This window comes from Cenococcum geophilum (assembly GCF_001692895.1).
Source record: "Cenococcum geophilum 1.58 unplaced genomic scaffold K441scaffold_44, whole genome shotgun sequence".
NCBI classification, from domain to species: domain Eukaryota; kingdom Fungi; phylum Ascomycota; class Dothideomycetes; order Gloniales; family Gloniaceae; genus Cenococcum; species Cenococcum geophilum.
Genome location: NW_027137602.1, coordinates 557,133 through 578,130, shown reverse-complemented (window position 1 = coordinate 578,130; position 20,998 = coordinate 557,133). Strand labels below are relative to the sequence as shown.

At 46.6% G+C, this 20,998-nt stretch overlaps 9 protein-coding genes across 9 annotated transcripts; 4 read left to right on the top strand and 5 right to left on the bottom strand.

The window, feature by feature from the left end:
- Positions 1-918: 918 nt before the first annotated feature.
- On the top strand, positions 919-1,966 carry K441DRAFT_698874 (uncharacterized protein; the record flags this gene model as incomplete). Its single annotated transcript, XM_067653103.1, has 5 exons — positions 919-1,085; positions 1,151-1,380; positions 1,444-1,499; positions 1,567-1,675; positions 1,854-1,966. The coding sequence occupies exons 2-5, from the start codon at positions 1,314-1,316 to the stop codon at positions 1,964-1,966; spliced, it is 345 nt and encodes a 114-aa protein (XP_067500340.1). The 5' UTR covers positions 919-1,085; positions 1,151-1,313.
- A 583-nt stretch (positions 1,967-2,549) lies between these two features.
- On the bottom strand, positions 2,550-3,000 carry K441DRAFT_577945 (uncharacterized protein; the record flags this gene model as incomplete). The annotated part of the gene is made up of 2 exons (XM_067644272.1): positions 2,550-2,653; positions 2,784-3,000. The coding sequence occupies 2 exons, from the start codon at positions 2,998-3,000 to the stop codon at positions 2,550-2,552; spliced, it is 321 nt and encodes a 106-aa protein (XP_067500339.1).
- Positions 3,001-3,288: 288 nt separating this feature from the next.
- Positions 3,289-4,835, top strand: K441DRAFT_665577 (uncharacterized protein). Its single transcript, XM_067649517.1, has 3 exons — positions 3,289-3,367; positions 3,508-3,649; positions 3,740-4,835. The coding sequence occupies exons 1-3, from the start codon at positions 3,356-3,358 to the stop codon at positions 4,543-4,545; spliced, it is 960 nt and encodes a 319-aa protein (XP_067500338.1). The 5' UTR covers positions 3,289-3,355; the 3' UTR covers positions 4,546-4,835.
- A 606-nt stretch (positions 4,836-5,441) lies between these two features.
- Positions 5,442-6,960, top strand: K441DRAFT_232454 (DUF124-domain-containing protein). The gene is made up of 5 exons (XM_067640650.1): positions 5,442-5,518; positions 5,574-6,026; positions 6,100-6,449; positions 6,518-6,656; positions 6,712-6,960. Exons 2-5 carry the CDS (start codon positions 5,861-5,863, stop codon positions 6,795-6,797), a joined length of 741 nt encoding a protein of 246 aa, XP_067500337.1. The 5' UTR covers positions 5,442-5,518; positions 5,574-5,860; the 3' UTR covers positions 6,798-6,960.
- A 771-nt stretch (positions 6,961-7,731) lies between these two features.
- On the bottom strand, positions 7,732-8,742 carry K441DRAFT_617221 (HET-E protein; the record flags this gene model as incomplete). The annotated part of the gene is made up of 1 exon (XM_067645783.1): positions 7,732-8,742. One exon carries the CDS (start codon positions 8,740-8,742, stop codon positions 7,732-7,734), a length of 1,011 nt encoding a protein of 336 aa, XP_067500336.1.
- A 456-nt stretch (positions 8,743-9,198) lies between these two features.
- On the bottom strand, positions 9,199-9,873 carry K441DRAFT_577691 (kinase-like protein; the record flags this gene model as incomplete). Its single annotated transcript, XM_067644254.1, has 1 exon — positions 9,199-9,873. A coding segment is annotated over one exon (675 nt), but the record flags the coding sequence as incomplete, so codon positions are not given.
- A 3,260-nt stretch (positions 9,874-13,133) lies between these two features.
- On the top strand, positions 13,134-14,588 carry K441DRAFT_689238 (Aldo/keto reductase; the record flags this gene model as incomplete). Its single annotated transcript, XM_067652280.1, has 7 exons — positions 13,134-13,224; positions 13,307-13,481; positions 13,709-13,853; positions 13,896-13,925; positions 13,969-14,127; positions 14,263-14,442; positions 14,541-14,588. The coding sequence occupies 7 exons, from the start codon at positions 13,134-13,136 to the stop codon at positions 14,586-14,588; spliced, it is 828 nt and encodes a 275-aa protein (XP_067500334.1).
- A 213-nt stretch (positions 14,589-14,801) lies between these two features.
- K441DRAFT_232359 (norsolorinic acid reductase) lies at positions 14,802-16,517 on the bottom strand. The gene is made up of 3 exons (XM_067640649.1): positions 16,515-16,517; positions 15,798-16,449; positions 14,802-15,741 (listed from the first exon to the last, which is right to left on the bottom strand). Exons 2-3 carry the CDS (start codon positions 16,230-16,232, stop codon positions 15,007-15,009), a joined length of 1,170 nt encoding a protein of 389 aa, XP_067500333.1. The 5' UTR covers positions 16,233-16,449; positions 16,515-16,517; the 3' UTR covers positions 14,802-15,006.
- A 221-nt stretch (positions 16,518-16,738) lies between these two features.
- Positions 16,739-18,073, bottom strand: K441DRAFT_577721 (uncharacterized protein; the record flags this gene model as incomplete). The annotated part of the gene is made up of 1 exon (XM_067644256.1): positions 16,739-18,073. One exon carries the CDS (start codon positions 18,071-18,073, stop codon positions 16,739-16,741), a length of 1,335 nt encoding a protein of 444 aa, XP_067500332.1.
- Between the last annotated feature and the right edge of the window lie 2,925 nt (positions 18,074-20,998).

The window sequence follows — 20,998 nt, the reverse complement described above, 5'->3', positions numbered from 1 at the left end:
CTCTTGGCTCTTGGCATTCAATTCTGGAGTTTGCGTTGTACTAAGTTGATAAAGTTATCCCTTGCATAGATAGTTGCGTCCATAAAACTGTCGTCCGTGCGCACCAATTAAAGGGCTACATTCGTGGGCGGTCATGCGTTCTGCCATACTTTGGTGTTCTAAAGCTTTGCGCACGGGCCACATTTGCATGGACTCTATTACAGCCTCCTGGCGCATCCGGTGGTTAGCGTGTTTTATTAACTTTCCCTTAAACAGCAAAAATACCAAAACTTCCCCTACAAAAAGGCCGTGCAGATGTGGCTGCGCTAACCGCCGGAATTGAAGAGACGCTGTATGCAAGGATAGTAATGGGAGAATTCTCTCGTCCTATTAATGCGATGGGGGATAGAATTTTTATCTAAACCTTGAGAAGTTCCAAACGGAAATAGAAACGTGCATATGGCTAGGCGCCTCAATGAGATCATGTCTTATTTCATAAATCAGACGCTCCGTATTATACTTCGAGCGAACCTGGACGTCCCTATATATATTTTAGCCCTATATCTATTATATTAAGGCACAAGATATAGCGTCGTAAAAGGTGAGTTAGATTTTAAAATGTATCTTTGCAGATTTTAGACCGACCATCCATATCTAACTTTTTATATAAATAGTTGCAATATAGCTACCTAGTGGAGCGGGTAGAGAAGCTAAAGGGATTTCGCCTCATAGTATTTTTTGGAGTAATTAGATGTAAAAAATGTCGTCAGGTTTGGCAGTGGTCTCAGATGCTTCGCAGAGAATTCAAGGAAGTATAGGGAGCAGTATGCACGTGCCCCCCATTCTACGCATCTGGTTGAAAGCGCGTGTTGATCACGCTAATCAAAATACGTAGATTATACCTAAAAAAAGGTAAAAATACGTTAAAATGGCCGTGCGCATTACTTCAAAGGGTATAAACTCTGCCGTTTGATCATCAAGATCAACACGCGCTTTCAACCGGATGCGCCAAGGTGGTGTAATTTATGAGATAAATCACGTCGTGTTCAAAGGTCTACTGTAACCTCCAGCTAGCAACTGCAATTATCTCACTCTGGTCCGACTAAGTACGTCCATTAAGCACCAGGTCTCCTCTTGGTCGTAATTCCGTCAGTATCCTAACCTTGTACAGGCTGTCGCTGCTGACGAAGCTAACCAAGGCCCGAGTTGCATCTAGCAGATATTGCCTCCAACCAAGCCTTGCTGGCAAGGCCAACAGCTTCATCAGTGCTAGAGCGTTCTACTAAATGCACGTACAAGGAAACTAAAAAAATGGTTCTAGCTTGCCCGAGAGTATGTGTGATAATGAAATCTCGGATAGCGTCCTTGACGGATGGATATGGACAGCTGAAATGCTGTTAGGTGAGTCGATTTTTATCAATTTGAAACGCATGCCATCAAGTTTAGTGTACTATTTCTCTGTAGTCATGAGATTCGGGATCTCACTGACTTTAGTGAATACAAGGTCACCAGATTTCAGGGTGAGATTAGAGTCAGTGACAAGTCCCACATAAGGGTGAGAGGAATAAGATTTATCACAATATCTAGGCTTTCCCAAAGAAAAGAGATATGAAGGGTATACCCGCGCCTAAGAAGCGCAAGACTACAACTGTCTCTGCTCAGGATAATGTTGCTAGGATTAGTCTCTTAAGCGAAGGTATGGACTCTAGGAATTTACGGCTAAGTTTGAAATTTCAACTACTTTTATAGTCGCTGATGATTCATAAGATGCTTGTGGTGATATTCGACATAAGATAAATGCGCACCCTAAGAAAAGCGACGGCACAAGCTCAATTTCTCTGCGATTTAGTGGCATAGTACCACACCCAGAATAGGCGGATCCAAACAGCTTCGTGACTTTGTTAGCAAGAAGGTCGCTAGTTCCGGAAATATAAGGTGCATATTCTACGCCAGCTACTTCTTCGAGAAGTTGCGCATCATGGGGTGAAAGAAAGTCCGCGGGGCATTTAAAGATGGAAGAGATTTACGGTGCGGAGGGTGGAATGAAGACTACAGAGTCATCATCCTACAAAGGAAATATATAGCAGCGGCTGGAAGCTCAGTTATGAAAGACAAGAATAGAAGGGTTCACGTCTATCGTCCTAGGTATTGACCAGCTCCACACTGCGTTGTGTATTTAAATACCTGTATGCGACCAACAGGAAGACAACCATTAATGAATTCTCGAGGAGCCGAAATAAAGACAAAATAGGCAATGAGAAGATTCGCAGCGCTCACTTAAAGCTGCCTTAAAATTTCTTGTAGCTTCCAGGTACCTGCCATGGTCGTCGGCAGTAATCAAGCCAACGTATGCTGAGGCGGCGTTCTTTTTCCTCGAGAATGTCATTATATGCGAGAATCGACAGCCGCCGTGCATGCTACTCCTCCTTTGATCCCAGAGTCGAGTTCCCAGTAACCTCTCCCCAGAACGCCGGTGTATTTATCACATGTCGTATATGCCTCTGATGCATGTCTGCGTTCGCATCTTCTCTAAAGGAATTATACTAGTCCGGCTAGGCGGCCCGCGCCTCTCACAAAGAGGCAGTAGCCTCGACAGCCCCAGCGCCTTTAAACGCCTTCGGACTTGTCACAATGACCTCGACGGGGTATTTCCACTCCATGAACTTTGCCCAGCCTATCCATCAAGTTAGCCTCAATATTCTAGCTTCTTAGACACTGGCTCATCCATTCGCTAAATCTCAAACCATCAATGCATTCTTAAAAATCCCTAGTAATCCCAACCGAAAAGGAGGATTACCACTCACTCCAGTATGCACACTTCCGCCCAAAATACTTCCCCACATAGGGCACCACAACCATAGTTAGTAGCAGCTCCAATTGCTGGAGCGACTCGCGCCATTCCCGTTCAGCATCAGATATTTCATCGTCATCAGGGAGAGAAGATGTAGTGGATGTTGAGGGGAGCGAGTCGACTTCGTCGGCGTCGTCTGAAGGTATGATGAAGGAGCTCGAGTTCGTCATGGACATGGTGATGGCAGGGATGGACAGTAGCAGATAGCTAAAACACTGTAGGAGACTGAGAAAATCTCGAGGCGACGAAACCTAGGACATTGGAAGTTGGTGTCCTAGGTAGGAAACTGGTAGAGGCGTTGTCGCCGACTGTTGAGAGCGCGCCGATGGCGATACCTACCTGGTAAGCATGCACCGAAGCTTAGCCAGAACATTGACACGTGATTAAATCTTGGCACTGCATTTGTCCGACTCATCTCTCAGAATCTCTAGCATCCGATCTATTCCTTACCCACAACACTGCTTGAGCGATCGTATCCTTAGAGACTACAAAGGAAGAGGGCAGAGTTCCTAGAATACCACAATCATGGCTGAAGTTGTACGTCATTTTCCTTTCCGTGCACCACGTCCAAATTTCAGTTTCCAGTGGCGGACATGTTTACCAGCACCGTCTATACCTCCCCACTATCAGTTTCACTCCGAATATGTTGAGCTTTCAACTAACAGCTTCTTGTAAAGGTCGAAGCACCAGTCGAACGTAAACCGCGAAAATCAGTCGCGTTTAGCGAGGGCACCACCATAGTTGATAGCGACGGACAAGTTATAGAACAAGCAGCAGGAATGAACGGACAAAAGAACTCCGCAGAGTCACACGCAGCCGGTAGGTCCTTTATCGAAAGTGCGCCCAGTGAATCGTTGGGTTAGCCCACTTCCTTATTAAATACTTATGGACGTGCGCTAATGTCCCCAGATGATGGTGCCGGAGAGAGGGCGGACCCGGTTGACGAGGTTACCGACATGTTCAAGGACCTTGCGAAAAAGAAAAAGAAGAAGAGCAGCAAATCAAAGGATGGGGAGGATGCTGAGACACCTGCTGGCGATGGGGAATTTGACCCCAGTGCTCTTAAGAAGAAGAAGAAAAAGAAGGCTCCAAAGTTAGATGCAGATGACTTTGAGGCAAAACTGGCTGAAGCAGCTGGAGATAAGGCAGACGGCGAAGATGACGCTGAGCCAGCTCCCATTGAGGAAGGAGACATGATGAAGGGCACCGGAATATGGGCTCATGACAATACTCAACCTATCAACTACAACCTTCTTCTCAATCGCTTTTTCACGCTTCTACACTCGCAACATCCAGACCTCGCCTCTAGCGGCTCAAAGAGCTACAAGATTCCTCCGCCGCAGTGTCTCCGCGAAGGAAACAAGAAAACAATCTTCGCCAACATTGCTGAGATATGTAAACGAATGAAACGAACAGACGAACATGTCACCCAGTTTCTCTTTGCCGAGTTAGGTACGAGCGGAAGCGTGGACGGCAGCAGACGCCTGGTCATCAAAGGTCGATTCCAACAAAAACAAATCGAGAACGTATTGCGTCGATACATCGTTGAATACGTTACATGTAAGACGTGTCGTAGTCCAGATACCGACTTAAACAAAGGAGAAAATCGTCTGTACTTTGTCACATGCAATTCTTGCGGTAGTAGACGCAGTGTTACGGCTATCAAGACCGGTTTCTCAGCACAGGTCGGCAAGAGAAAGAGACAGCAGGGTTAAGCCATATATGTATTCTTTTCATTCACTTTCATTGATTCTCTTCAACTTCGGCTCGGTCGTCTCTAGCTGGCTGAAGGCCCACTGCATTTTCTTGCCTAGGCAGGATCATGGTCCTCTTGATTACAAACGGCACAAACTTGTTTATGGTTTTACGGCAAAGTATGATAAAAAACGTAGCATAAATGGCGAAAATTAGGTTCAAATAGCTGATAGAGACACGTATCGGTCGTGTATAACGAGTAGACCAGCTTCCCAGTAACATATACACCTCGAACCAATGAACAGTTCCGTCTACCAAGCGTAGTCCGCGTAACCGCATACAAAACTAAGATTGCACCCCTCTCAATTAGTAACGCAGGCGCTTAACACAGTGATGATTCCTACTATTTTGCACCGTGTTTTGAACCAGTCCACCATTCATCCAGTCGAACGCGATGCCTGGATTATTATTAGACCAAGCAAGCTAGTCCCAGTCTCCGATAAGCGCCAGATGCCCTGCATGGGAGCCTCTGAGCTTTATGGCCTTGTCTTCTTGAGGTACAAAAGCGAATTGCTGCCAGCATATCGTCCACCATTTCATCCCAACTGCTACAAAAGTTTTCTGTCTCTGTTTTGCATTCTTGGTCTTGCTGTGCTTCCCGCGATTTGATAGGCTTGTGATTTTGAAAGCCAACTGCTGCGGGGTACCAAACGGCGCTTAGAGGTAATACATTGAGGCTGTGCAGTCTCACCCCATATTGCTCTCACAAACCTGTGCCGCTCTCTATTTTACCTCCGTGATTCTCTGGATAGATAGAATAGGTGGGCAAAATATTTTCAAGAACCGAACTCCAGCATGTCAGGTTACGGGCAAGGAAGCCCTCCACCGCAGGGGAACTACTACCCTCGTAAGCAAGAAACCTTACCAGCTAGGGTCGATTCGTAGCTCACCACGTTGCAGCTCCTCCCGAAAAGCCCACATATCCACCTCCAGGTACTTCAGCGCGTTCAAAATCCTTCTTCTAGAGAACAGTACTGATTTTCTATAGACCAGCAACAAGGACAAGGACAAGGACAGCAGCATTTTGCTCCTCCCCCGCAGCCAGGGCAGTTCTACCCTCCTCCGCCGACCTCAAGCCCACCTGCGCAGAACTACCCCCCTCCACCTCAACAACAACAGCAGCAGCAGCAATATAGCGACCAGCAGCGCGCTTCCTACCCCCCACCCGGCGGACAACCACCCCCACCCGGTGGAAATGTAGGACAGCACCCCGGATATGGTGGGACAGCACCATCTCCTTCTCCTCAGCCTTTAAATGTGAACGTGCCGAGCCAGATGCCCGGCGGCGCGCCAGCACAGGTACACTTCATGGGCGCTGGAAACACGACACAGGATGATGTTGGAACCTTCAACGGCGGGAGCTTTAGGATTAGCCATCGGGATACGAATACGATTCTGACGATACAGTTGGCGGCTGGGTGTCCAATAGTTGCCAAACCAGGTGCGTGTTCTCAATCGCCATTGAGCATCTTAAAGAGGGCGTAGGGAAGGCAGGTTCTGACATTGGAATATAGGTGTTATGATTGCTATGTCCGCACAGGTTACCCTCAAAGGCCAGGTTAAATTTAGCATGAAAAAGTTGCTGGTTGGCGGCGAAATGACACATTCTACTTACACCGGTCCGGGCGAGCTCCTGCTTGCGCCCAGCGCCCTTGGCGACATCTCGCATCTACAACTTACTGGCCGCGAGCAGTGGAGCGTAGGGAAGGATGCGTTCATAGCTGCCACCCAAGGTATTGTTAAGGAATACAAGAGTCAGAATATTGGCAAGGCAATGTTCTCGGGCGAAGGTCTATTTGTGTACAAGATTTCGGGGCAGGGTATCTTGTGGGTAGGCAGTTTTGGAGCCATTATTCGCAAGGATGTAGGTTCTACCTTTTGGGCCGCCAATCATTTTGTTATGTGTACAAAGATATTTATTCAACCATACAGCTTCACGAGAACGAGAGATATATCATCGATAACGGCCATCTTGTTGCTTGGAACTGCAAATACGTACTTGAGCGCGTCGCTAGCGGAGGGATCATCTCTGGCCTGTCCTCCGGCGAAGGCTTGGTGTGCAAATTTACAGGTAAGCTCCTTTTAAGCGTACTGTAGCTCCGCTAAAACAATACTAATAAATGCAGGCCCCGGCACTGTCTTTCTTCAGACCAGAAACCCGCAAGCGTTCGCTCAGTGGCTCACAACGGCTGGGTCTGCCCAGCCGATGTAGAGATTCATAACAGAGGCACTGGATGCCTCATCTTATTCTGCTCTTCTTTACCTCTTCCTATTTATTGCCTTATTAACGTGGTGCTTGGCTTAACTAGCGAAACCTCCAGTTCATCGTTAGCCCCTTGATACAGTGTCATTATTACCAATGTGCATATGAGAGCACGTGTGCCAAAATACGTTGAAGCACAGATGAGGTATATGAAGCTTTTACTTGTAGACAAATTCTCTGACATCAAAGTTAACTTGGTGTGAGTGGAAGTTATTTATCGCCCCATATTTCGTTATTTCACATGCTTGAATGGGTTAATAAGTCTTCCTTCGTTAATGTATCATGTGGAGCGGTTGAGATGCCCTACTATTATCGATAAGAGCTGGCCAATAGAATCAATAGGATCAAGGCTCTGTGACCATACGCGTACTTTTGATTCTACCGTTCGCGCACGGTCCGCCTCTCGTAGCGGAAGGGATGGCTCCACTCCGTGCTCGTCATTGGCATTTTCAAACCCTGATCTCAACTATTTACAATTAAATACGAGATAGTAGGCTGCATGTTAGCAAATTTAACCCCATCTTTAACTTCATTAAACAGTGTTAGGCCTCGCGTTTATTCCTTGAAACAGACTTGGTAACAAGCAAGATGTCAAGCCCGCTTTGACTACTACGAGCACCTCGCACATCGTCACGGACCTTTAGAAGTGCCTTGCACGGGTGCACCTACTATATACTTGTTCATGCGGGCTTGATAGCCTGCTTATTACCACGTCTGCCTTTAGATTCCCTTGAGCCTTTACAACTGTCTCGAACGCCCTTTGACTTAAAATTTTGAAATAAGAGAGAACTAGCGCCAGAACAGAAATATAGTATTCAATTCCCTCATTTTTACCTTTTCTGCATGAGCTGTTGCTAGACAAACACAGTTCCCACCCGCTCCTTCAACTTTGGGCGTCGCATAACGCTCTATAGTCCCAGAGTTTGACGGTGCCATCCTGAGATGCAGAAGCGATAAGCTCGCCATTCGGTGAGAATGCCGTAGCCCAGACCAGATTTTCATGGCCTTCAAGTGTCTTGTGCAGCGCTCCTGTTGTACAGTCCCAGAGGCGGACGGTATAGTCGTAAGATGCAGAAGCAATAAATTTATTATCTGGCGAGAATGCTACAGCTATGACTGCGTCAGAATGACCCTCGAGCATTTTATATGGCACCCCTGTTTCAAGGTCCCAGAGACAGATAGTTTCATTATTTGACGCAGACGCGATAAGCTTGCCGTTTGGCGAGAATGCCATGCCTAGGATCAAACCTGGATGGCCCTTGAGTGTCCCACATGGCTCCCCCGTTACAGAGTCCCAGATCTGGATGTATTCGCGGGACGCGGATGCAATAAGCTTACCGTCTGTCGAGAAGGCTATAGACCAAACTACGTCCGAATGGCCCGTAAGCATTGTTAGCATTGCTCCCGTCGCAGAGTCCCGGAGCTGAACAGTGTAGTTGTCAGACGCGGTTGCGATAACCTTGCCGTCCGACGAGAATGCTACCGCCCAGAGAGAACCTAGGTCGGCCTTGAATATTTCGCGCGGAGTCTCTGTTGTAATATCCCAAAGCCGCATAGTACAGTCACGGGATGCAGAGGCGATGAGCTTATCCCGTAAAAACGCTACAGCTAGAACTGAACCCACATGGCCTTCAAGGATTCCATGCTGTGTTTTTGTCCCTGTTGTAGAGTCCCAGAGCCAGATGGTATAGTCGTCGGATGCAGATGCAACAAGCTGGCTATCCGGTGAGAACGCTACAGCAAAGACTGAACTCGAATGGCCATCAAGCGTTTGCAGTAGACAGCTCGGGTCTTTTCCCACTTTCGCTAGCTCTTCAGCATACCTCCACTGCCTCTGATTTCGGTACAGTGCCACCAAGCTGTCCAAGCTGTTTAATGCGCCCGGACGCTCCATCTCAGAAGTCATAGCTAAGGCATCAGTGGATGCCCCCTGCCCTATAAGAATTGCCATCGCAAGTCGATGGTCGTTGCTCATAGCCCTTTGAAGTGCTGCATTTATCGCTTCTTGCTCCCGAGGTCCTTGACCCGCAGCATTTTCAGGAGTAACACTCTCAACTATCCGTCTCCACTCGAAATCACTATAAATAGGATTGCAATCACATGATACTGGCGGTAGTGCTGTGAATGGATGATACCTCCAGCATTGGCAGATGTCATCAGCCGAGGGCCGTTCAAACGGGTCATATTGGAGCATAGTCTTGCAGAGGAAAATCATTGTCCCATACCAGCCATCTTTAGGGCCAATTGATACAATATTGTCAATCCATTCGGAGATGCTAGTGCATTTATCAGCGTAAGGCCCAGGGAAGTTATCATTTTGCCTTGAGAGAATGTCGTGACCAATGAAAGCAGTGAGCATTTCCAGGAAAACGGCCCCAAGAGCGAACACATCTCCCCGGCGGCCGAACCGTTTGCCGGTAGCTGCTTCGGGAGCTCTATATTTTGGTGTGCCGCCCGTGTTGGTGTATGTGGAGAGAGTATTCTCAGGCAAATCAAGCGATATACCAAAGTCGGTCAAGAGAACCTTTCCAGACAAGATAAGTATGTTGGCCGGTTTGATGTCCCGATGTCGGATATTATTGTTGTGGAGGTAAGATAGTCCACCGATCAAGCACCCAAACCATTGAGGTGCTTGCTCTTGTAGTTGAGCCCGTATGCTAGACCACTCTCCAGGGTTTTGGGGCTCCAAAAGATCTTTTAGAGTTCCTTCCGCTACCGGTTCTAATATAATTGCGAATTCACGGCCGCAAATGTAAGTCTCAAAGAGTTTTACGATATGAATATGCTCGGCGCGTTTTATAATCTCAACTTCATTCCGGATTGCGGAAAGTTCTTTCTGCTGCGCCAGGGTAGAAAAAGACAGTTTAATCTTTTTCCGTGCGTATGTTCGCTTCTGCTGGGAGGAGACATGGCCCCATAGTTCGACTTCATCCACTGCGCCGAATTTGCCCTGTCCTAGATGTCTTTTAGATCTGTAAGGGATCTCTGCGCTTTTCTCGTATATAGAATGCTTGTATGGCGTCATAGCCATCTGCAGCATCGGTATGTGCCTTCAAGGACGGTGGATTTGTAGAACATCTATGGAAACAGGAAATAAGATACATATTAGTAATTGTGTTTATATAAATCTAACATAGGATCATTGCAGCCCAGAAGGAGACTTACCAGGTCAAGTGGAAGAAAGCTAAGAGGTCCAATCTATTCCCTGCTTTTCTCCACCATCGAAGCGAGGCTTCGTGCCTCGGCCTGGATAGAATACCTTGGAACTGCGTTCCCAGTCATTATGGCTGTCATCTAGAAATAGAGGAGAGGATCATACATAATGAGGACAACGGGCGACGGCACTCTGTTACGGTGGGCAGCGGGGGAGGCGGTTTCAAAGCTCTCTAAATTAGGGAAATCTTTCTATGAAAGTTTTGCTTCTTTACTACAAAGTGGTTTTGGGAAAGCCTGATATAATAACAAAGCATCTCACTCAAGGCTCCAGCAAACTCGAAACGAGCTGTGCGGCTAACCGCGCGGTACCTTTGAGGCTGAGAGCGGGAGTGGCACAGCAACCCCTTTCAAGCATAAGTAAAAATCACGTGTTTGACGTTATAACTTAGACAGTGGGCACATACAATGATATAATTAGGAAATGGAAGCAAGCTCTTGCATACACGTACATAACTGCCTATTCGCGGTTAGTCACCTTATGATGTCCCTGCACTGGGTTCAGATAAGCCTTTCTAGCTGCTAAGTCAATTGTCCGAGGGTTTATTCGGTTTCCTGCCTGTTAGCATCCATTACTGGGTCTAAGCGCTTGACGATCGCCCTCGCGTAACGATCGCCCGCACAGAAATCTTCAATATTTCAATAATTTTTATCTCCACCAATATGACCCCAATTGAGGCCGCGCTAGATTCATTAAAATCGCTAAAGCTTAGAGAAACTCCTAATTATACCAAAATATCAGAAAAGTACGGTTGTAACCAAAATACGTTATCGCGGCGGCACCGAGGTGTTCAGGGCACTATGGCATAAAAGCTTAAAAATTAACGACTCCTTAATAACACCCAGGAAAAAGAGCTTGTATAATACATTAACAGCCTTTATAAGCGAGGATTACCCCCTTTAAGACAAATAATACGCAATTTTGCCTCTAAAATTGCCTATAGGGAGGCAGGCAAGTCATAGGCTAATCGGTTTATTAAGAGATAGGAGGTTAACCTTATATCTTAATAGACATCTGGCATAGATACAAATAGGAAAAGAGCTGATTTAGCCTTTAAATACTCATTATATTTTGAGCTGTTATAATATAAAATTAAATAATACAAGGTGGATCCCCGGCATATATATAATATAGATAAGAAAGGCTTCTTAATTGGTATACTATTAAGGATAAAGCGGATCTTTTCCAAACAAAGATATAAAGAAGGGGGCATTAAGCAGATAATTCAGGACGGTAATCACGAGTAGATTACAACAATTGCATATATTTGCGCAGACGGAAGCTCTCTTACTCTAGCACTAATTTATTAAGCGCTTACTAGAAACATACAAGACACCTAATTATAGGATTTTAACCCTATAGTATATAAGGCCTTTTTTACCTTATCTCTAAGTAGCTAAACGAACAATAATTTAGGGCTAAGATGGCTTAAATAGGTGTTTAATTAGGAGACAAAAGTAAAAGTATATCGGGCCTATTAACTCCTAATACTTGACGGCTATGGATTATATATTATAAAGAAGTTTATAAAGTACTATGACGATAATAGAATCCTCCTAGCACTCTACCCACCTCATTCAACTCATACGCTACAGCCTTTTAACGTTAGTATGTTTAAGCCTCTCTTAATAGCTTACTTAGCTAAGCTAGTCAACTTTATAAATAAACGCTAAGGTCTCTATACAATTACAAAAAGAGACTTCTTTAAGCTGTTTAACAAGGCCTAGCAGAAGTCCTTTAAGTCAAATACTATCCTCTCGGCCTTTAAGAAGTGTGGGCTATCTCCTTTTAACCCTTAAAGAGTCCTATCTTGGTTTAATATAAATAAGAATAAACAGCCTTCTTTAAGTAAGTCTTCAAACTTAGTACTTAGCGCATTAGATTGGAGAAAGATTAAGAGGCTTTTACGTTAAGTTATTACAAATATTTACAATAAACGCTCTCGGCAACTTAGTTAAACTATCCACTTAATATCTGTATATAATGTACTCCTAGAGAATAAGAATAATTATCTCTAAAAGGCTCTTATTAACGAGAAGAAGAAACGCTAGCATAGTAAAGCTCTTCTGCTTAAAGCACCCCTATAGTATAATAGTAGAGTAATCTTCTAGTTACCAAATAAAGTTTAAGAAGCCTAAGAGCGTTAAGCTTAAAAGGATGCTAACGCGGAGGCATTATAACACCAAAAAAAGGAGGAATAAGAACGTAAGAAGGCTAAGAAGGCTGAGAAGGCCCGTATACTAGAGGAAAGGAAGTATATAAGGGCTACTGCAAAGGAAACTCGACTCTAAATACAGGCCCAAAAGGCGGCTGAACGAGAGGCTGTAAAGCTACGTCGGCAATCAACTTAACACTAAAAAAAGGCCTCCAAAGGTAAAGGCAAGCAGAAGGTTGTTACACCAGAAATTTCTAGTGATAAGGTAGATAAGGTAGATGAGGAATTATCTATAGAGCTGGTAGCCCCCACCCTAGCTTGAAGTCGTCGCAATAGACAAATTAACCTCCCAAGGAGGTTTCGTACCTAATAAATTGCCCTACGAGAATCTCCGAGCTCTGTAGATTATTACACCAAAAAATTGACTCAATTTACGATTTCTGTAGAGCTGTAGAGCTTCAAAAGTTGAACGTGGTTATACCAAAAATCGATCGTTACGCGAGGGCGATCGTCAGGCGCTTTGACCCAGTACTTGATCAATGGCTGGTAATTCTTATTACATTCCAGCTTACCATTCAACAACAAACTTTTCCATCTCGCGTCTCCACAACTCTTGTCCCGGGTTGCTCAATTTTCCACCGGATATGGTTTCCGTGGCTCTTCAGGCGAAGTTATTACCCGGTGGGCTGTATTATGCGGCGCCACCATCGTAAACTATTCCCGGCATACCACAAAAAAAAAACCTTACCTTCCATTAACCTCACGCCTTCAACTCTTCTGATTTCGCATTTCTTACTTGGAATAAGCTCCAAATCGCTCTCAATTGAATGAAAACATATCGACCTAGCCCCTCAAGCATTAATTAGAACTGACAGAGCTAGCAACTATAACTCAAGTTCCAGAGGGCCTCCCAAAGATGCAGTACCGCCTCCTTGGACGCTCCGGGCTGCAGGTTTCCGCAATCTCACTGAGAGGATGGCTTACCTGTAGTGAGCACGTTGACGACGGTGTGCTGGCCCTCTCTGCAAATAAAGTATGCACAATATCCTACACCATACAGCATTTATTAATCAAAATATGGCAGTATAGATAATTCTCATTCTTGTTTCAAAGCGGCGTACGATGCCGGGATAAATTTCTTGGACTGCGTGGAAGGTTATGCTGGCGGAGAAAGCGAGAGAGTGATAGGAAGAGCGATCAAGAGGTCCGGATGGGAGACGTATGATATCGTTGTTTCAACTAAGGTAAGAACGCTCCTAATCAAGTCAACCTGAGCGGTAATGAACATCCACCGTTCCGATGGAAAATTTTGGGCAAGGAATTATTTCCGGGGAAGGAAAATTACTTCAGGATGCCGAGCAAAGAGCCAAAACATGTTTGTCATAAGATCAGCCAGAGACAAACCACGAGATGATACCGCTTTCCAACATCCATGCTAGGCAATCCTCAGATATACTAAGGCCAAGCCAACGGCAACAACCCTGCCAATAGCGGTGGTCTCTCCCGCAAACGCATTATCGAGGGCGTGAATGCATCCCTCAAGCGTCTCGGTCTTGAGTATGTTGACTTGATATACGCTCATCGCCCCGACCGCTACACTTCCATGGAAGAGATTGTCCGTGCCTTCAACCACATCGTAGACACTAAGAAAGCCTTCTACTGGGGTACGCCCGAGTAGCGCGCCGGCAAAGTTGAGAGAGCTTGGAAAGTAGCGGATCAGTTGGGGCTTGTTGACCCGTTAAATGGAGCAGCCGAGCTACAATATGCTACTGCGCGAAAAAGCGGAGAGTGAGTCTGAATTACTGTACAAGGAGCATAGGTTAGATATTACGAGCTTTAGTCCGCTGAAAGGGGGCATTCTGACCGGAAAGTACGTTGAAGGGTTCCGGAGGACAGCAGGCTGGGGAAGAGTCAAGATAAGTATATTGTGGGGTTGAGAAAGACTCAAGAAACCGAGCCGTTGAGGAAGGAGATGGAAATTGTGAAGAGTTTAAAGGGGAGATGACGCGAAAAATTCGACGATATACTAATAACTTTGGTCATAGCCTATTGCGGATAAGTTAGGTGTGGATCAGGCGGCATTAGCCCTGGCATGGGTGCCGAAAAATCCAAATATTTCGAGTGCAATCACGGATGCATCAAAGCCAGAGCAGGTGTTCAAGAGCGTCAAGGCCTTGGATCTGCTGCCGAAGTTGACGGATGAGGTCATGGAGGAGACCGAGAAAGTATTGGGGACAAGCCGGAGCCACTTCCACAACGCCTCTTCTAGATATAAGGTTTGGAACCTTCAACTCTTATGTTAGTGCTGAAAATGAACGCATAGAACGCATTTCTTTATTCGGGGGTCTCGGCTTGTATTTCTTACGTATAAAAAGTTAACCTAATACTAAATGGGGTAAATACAAAACCCACCCTCAAAGTTTCCTTCATTTCGACCTCCACCCAATAAACTGAATCCACCTATCTACCTAATTTGGCAATTGGTTCAATATAGCGCAACGCCAACATAGCTTAGTATAACGCCAATCTCTGTGCTAAGTTATAAACAAGCTTAGAAATTCCCTGAAACCTAGCGCGCTATATTCCCCCTTTTGTAACCGATTTAGTAGGATGACTAAAGAACCCCAATTGGCAGGAAGTGGATTCAGTTTATCGAAATAAACGAAACTTTGAGGGTGGATTTTGTATTTATCCTACTAAATATTGGGGAGAAAGTTCCAAACCATCATCCCACACCTCTTTGCACACTGCTTGTTTGCGTCCGAATAATAAGTAAATTAGGCTCCTTTTCATGGTGGTGCCGCGGCCTTTTCCGCATCCAATGGCCCCTGATGAGGAGGAATAGGCTGAGGTCCCTTGACGTAGTCAAAAAAGCCCGCCCTTGTGTTAAACACAACGTCCTCTGGGCCCTCTATCATCTTGTTCCCACCGGAAAGCAGGTTATAGGGGAAGCCCAACTCAAAGGGATATCCAGTGTCGACCTCATCAATCTCTTCCTCTGATAACCTTAAGCCTAGTGCTTCAATGTTGCCTTTGAGGTGCTCGATCTTCCTGCCACCACAAATTGGGAAAACATACGGTGCTTTTTGCATGACATACGCGAACGCTACGCTTGTGATGAGCGTTCCTCTCTTCTTTGCAATCTTCTCCAGAACTACTGCCACTGCCTCCTCCTTTCCGGTTCTCACGGCTGGTAGATTCCTTCCACCGTCCTTGCCAACCTGCTCTTTCGGTTTAAAGTACCCACCACCCAGAGCACCCCAAGGAGCGATAGCCATTCCCTCAGCCTTGCACATTGGAATGATGTCACGCTCGAAGTCTCGTTCGGCGGCTGACCAGCGGCCTTGATAGACTGAGAACTGACGCAAACCATGCTCGCGTGCATGATCGTTACACTTGGCAACGACCCACGCCGGAGTGTCTGAGATACCTAAGTAGAGGACCTTTCCGGATACCACGAGGTTGTTGAGAGAGGTCATGAGTTCAGGAATGGAGACTGTGTAATCCCAGATATGAACGTAATACTACACAATATCCCAAGATCAGTGTATTTCTACTAGCCACAGACTATGAAACCTACAAGATCGATGTACGAAGTTTGTAACGTTTTCAAACTCTTCTCAATGCTCAACAGCATGTTTTTTGCTGAATTGCCGGCGAAATTGGACAGTTGCATTTTATCACCTTTGTGACCCATGAAACTTCCAGAATATTTTGTGGCAATCACCATTTCATCCCTCCTTCCAGTTTTCTGCATCCATTCGCCGATCCATTCCTCTGATTCTCCGTATTGATAATTAACAGCAGTGTCGATGAAGTTCCCGCCCTGCTCGTAGAAGTAGTCGAGCATTTCGAAGGCGGTTTCTTTACTGCACTCTCCAAGGATGTTCTTCCAGGAGTCACCAAAGTTCATGGCTCCGAGACATATAGGGCTAACTTTAATAGCAGCAGTGGGTGCAAGGATACGATGACGACCGAGAAGGCTTTTGGGAGGCGGTGGTGGTACAGATGTCATGATGGCTGCGGATTTTCGGAAGTGATTTTATTTTCGTAGAGTGATGTAGAGAGAGAGAGATTGATATGTCCCTAGTATGGTGGAGTAGGGAAAGCGTGTGGAATTGCTGTTGCCTTTATAGCCTCTGAGCATTCGGATCGGCAGTTGACGTTTCGGGTTTACCGTTCATAACTCCGCAATATGAGACTGGATTTAAACGGGAATCGGAGAAGCATCCCTGAAAGTGTCAGGTGCTTCAGTTGACGAAGGAACGAGGCTTTAATTGCCCACATATTTACCTACTTGGATACGTTCCTGCTTACGAGAGTTTACAGCACCTTAGGGAGAGACTCGCACTAAGAATCTAAGTCTCGTAGATCCCTCTCAGCTAGTCATTGTACAGTGTGTACATCACGTCTGTCTTTCCATTTTTCTATACTTCTATTTATATGCTGCCGCTCGTATGAAGTGCTTTAGTGAACACGTTATTGAAGTTGTTGTCTTCTGGTCGGCTATGATCTTTTCATTCAATCAAAAGTGATCTTCTTGCCCTTAGCTTCGACGATTGCCCCTGTTGCTCTCGGAGCATTTGCGAGAGCTGCCCCTGGTTTGATTGTCCGTGCGTCAACCTTGCGGTGTTTTTTATCTCGGAAATCTAATGTTTGCTTCTCTCCCCATTTCGCATGAGCCAAGCGTGAAGGCCTAGCCATCTCTCCAGCTTCAGTCATACCCATGTCGCCGTCAGTATCGGCATCACCGTCCTGAAATTTCCCTGTGGCATCCTTCCCAAAGCGCTTCTTGTATCGTAAAGTTGCATCTTCAGCAAACTCGCAACGCAGAGCTCTACCTTTGAGCTTATTTACGAACCACTTCCTCTTCTTGTGCTTCTTCGATTTTATAGATGCATTGCCATCCTCGTCGCTATCATTCTCAGCCTCGCTTTCCTCGTCATCTCCTTCCATGGATTTGTAAGTCCAGCCAGTAACTGCGGCTTTAGCGGCATCCAATTCTGCGAAGGTGACCCACGCAAAACCTTTACACTTCCCTGTATCCTCAAAGGTAGCCATGTGCAAGTCGGCAACTTCGCCACACTGAATATAGTGCTCGATGAGGTCCTCCTTAGTGACATCAAACCCCAGGTTGCCTACAAACACCCGCTTATTCGGCGGCTTCCCTCCGACTGTTGAGACTGAGCTCTTGCCGCCCTCTGTCTCTTTCGGCTTGTCTGGACGTCCCTCAAAACTTTTTGCGTTCTTTATGAGCAACCTTCGGCCTACCATCAATGTCTCGCTGAGAGCGACGGCAGCATTGAGTGCTTCAGAGTCTGTGAAATCGACATAGGCAAAACCTTTGTTCTGCGGCTTAGTTATCTGCTTGGAATTGGCGGCGTTGTTTGGTTCTGGCATGTGTACTCGAGTAATCTGTCCATCATTGATGTTGGAATGATCGGTGAGAAAGGTGCAGAGGGTGGCCTTCGTAGCGGACCAAGGCAAATTCCCGATCCATACACCGTAATCCGAGCGCTTGGCAGTTTTTAGGCCGTCCTTGGGTGCTGTTGAGCCACTCTTCTCTGGTGAATTCTGACCCTGAGTAGGTGAGGTCGCAGAGGGAATGGGAAGTGGTTTGCCTTTTTTTGCTCTCCTCAGTGCTTTCTTGGAAGGCGGTTCAGGGAGGGTAATATCGATTTCAATCTCATCTTGTGGGAGAGCGTCTCTTTTCCTTTTTTTGGAGGGAGGTTCAGTTGGTATGCTCACTTGCTCATCGACGGCATCAACTGTTCTACTTTCGGTGTTCGGTAAACTGGTGTTCTTCTTGGACTTCGTATCCTTTTTGGGCTTCTTGACGACTGTCTCGGAGAGCATGATGGTGGGCTGGGGCATGAACAGTGGGGATGGATATTTTTTGGAGCGAAATAAATTCAATAAATTGCCGAGAATTAGCCGCATTTCTCGCTAACGAAATTTCCGAAAGAATTCCAAGTTCGCAGCAGCTCAACAGCTTCCCGCCCTGCAGGTCCGGTACTGCCAGAGATTCATTGACTCTCTCTCCTTTAAGTTTCATGCTACCTCGCTCTTCGACGCGCATTTTGAGTTCTTCCTCGTTTTTAATATCCTCAGCTTACTCGTCGACCCGCTGCGTCACTATCTCATCGCTTTCTTAACCGCACTCCACATTGCTTGTCCATATAGCCGCAGAGACCACTACATGTTCTGCTCTTTTCATCCCTCAGTAGGATGGAGCGTGGGCCAGTTTTGAACTCCGATGACGACTCTAGGACTGCATCTTTAGGGTGCAAGCGACCCCGCGAACAGTCAGATGAGGAACAACCACACCATGCTACCGCTTCTCCCGAGCCCCCTATTTCGCCGATCCCAATCCCGAAAAGAGTGAAAGTGTCAGATCGAGACACCCCAGTCACAATTGACCTTCGGATTGAACGGGATGGCGCATTTTCGCCACGAGCAAATGAACCCGTTGGATTTGAAGATGGCCAGGGTCACAAACTCTCTCCACAGCGGCCTGGACACGTAGTAGAACATATAAGCGAACAGAATGAGGCAGCATCCGACCCACCAGTATTTCCGCCACTTTACCAAAGCAATAATACTTCGGGATCCAACAAAATCAGATTGGAAGGCAACCGGTCTGTGTTTGAAAGCAGTGCCGATTATGTCCCGTTCATTGACGATGGAGCCCTGACTCTAGGTGATGCCTTGTTAAATAATCAAGACATCGACTCAACCAAGCAGACACTCCAGGAAGTAGCTGTGGACATGTCTTCAACCCGTGAACCCCTTCGACAGCTCACAAAAGCCGAGAAACAACGGGTTAAGGAATATGAGATTATACAAGCGCAAAAACTCCCCAAGTCTGCTACAGGACACCCACCCGAAACCCCGAGGTTTCTCGTTTGGTTCGTTTTACCTCAGGCTCCCGGGAAAAAACGCGGTAAAAAGGTGCAGTTTCATGATGCAACGCGAGCACTTTCATCTCACATAGCATTTCTGGCCGCGGAAGGCCTTGTTGGATACTACTTAAGCCCGAAAGTCCCTAATGGGGCAAAGGAGTGCAGAGCTTTGTTGTATTACACCAACAGAACTCAATTAAATTCAGCGATGACAAAACTCCGATCCGAGCCTCTGAAAGTCGGGGGAGCCACAGCCAAGATTTTCGTTGCGGAGCCAAGTGACTCCAACACAGACGGTTGGACGTCTAAACCCGCGCATCGTCGCCGCTACGGCGAATCTAGGGCTTTGGTTTTTCAAGGTCTGCTGGAGTCAGGCCGGCTTCTCCGACGAAATTACCCTCCCCTACAGGATGTCGCATCCTGGGAAGATTTGGCTACGCCTAACGTGGATATTCTAAATGAAGCCGAGAATCTAGCACATTCTTCAAGTACAGATAGTATTGACGATGAATCTGCCTCTCAGATCGAAGAGAGCCCCTTGCTCTTAGCTGATATAACAGGAAGAGAGTTACGAGCGAGGCTTCGCCAGCTCTTACCTATAGAACGTGAGCTTCAGGCTCGTTACTGGGGGCTCTCACATCCAGACGACTTAGTGCGATGTGCAGTCTGTGCTCGTGAAGGTCACATGGCGGAGACATGTCCATCACGCACTTGTAAAAATTGCCAGGCGCACGATAAGCACTTCTCTTCTGAATGCCCGACGCAGCGAAAATGTCAGAAGTGTCGTGAACGAGGGCATCTTCTGAAAGACTGCCCGTCGAAACTAGCACGCTCCGCAGCGGACGGTTTTTTCTGTGATCTCTGCGGAGAATCAGGGCATGTGGAAGAGGAATGCTCTTTGCTTTGGCGGACTTTCTTCCCGGAAGATGTTTTGAGCCTGAACAAGGTGGAAACTATCAGTTGCTGTTGCTACCAGTGTGGATCAGACCGTCACTGGGGCGACGATTGTCCTTTGCGCCAAAAATCAAAACGCGTCAATGTTGACACATTCTCGGATAGGCAGGCAGGCAATTATCTCCTTGCTCCTGGTGATCCTAAATCCAAGAACGGAGGGAAAGGCATTTGCATCAAGGGACGTGCTGATAACGTTGAAAGTTTTGCTCGTGAGGAAGAGGACATGGTCTTTCAGAGAGGGAAAAGAGCTAGCCAACAAGATATCCTGTCCTTGGGGAAGAAGGCTGAAGCCGTGCAACCATCCCGGACAGCTAAAAAACATATGAAAATTGGCCTCTCCTCTGATATTTCGATTCGTGGTCAAGGCTCTGCGGCGGACCTTAGCTCTCGCCCTACACAAAACCATCGTATATTGCAGTCAAATAGGGGAGACCACTGGACACAGCCTACATACTATCAACAGCAGCGATCCAGGTCTCCTGAGCCCTACGACCGCGGCTACGATGACTATCGAGACCGTCTTGACACCAACAGAGGCAACCGTGGATCAAGCTGGCAGCCTCCACTCCCTAACAAACCTGTCTCTCCGCCACGCCGACCCTCTCATTCATCCACATGGCGGCCACCACTGCCAAATGAGCCTGTCCCTCCTCCTCGGCGACAGGCCCCAGTGAGCAAGCGTGGCGGTGGTTGGCAGCCAAATCAGCCTCCTCAAACGGGCGCAGAAGTGGCGAAGAGGCAAAGATCAAAGAAAAAAAGTGGGGGTCGATCTTAAATAGAGAAATAGGTTCCAAGCCGCTTTATAGTAGTATCCAGCTTCCCGAAGTCGGAAGCATATGAGAGCTGCAAAGGGAATGAGCCTTCGCGGAATCTCACAGTGCCTCAATATCATAATGAGGTACTCCGCTACATGATGAACAGCATA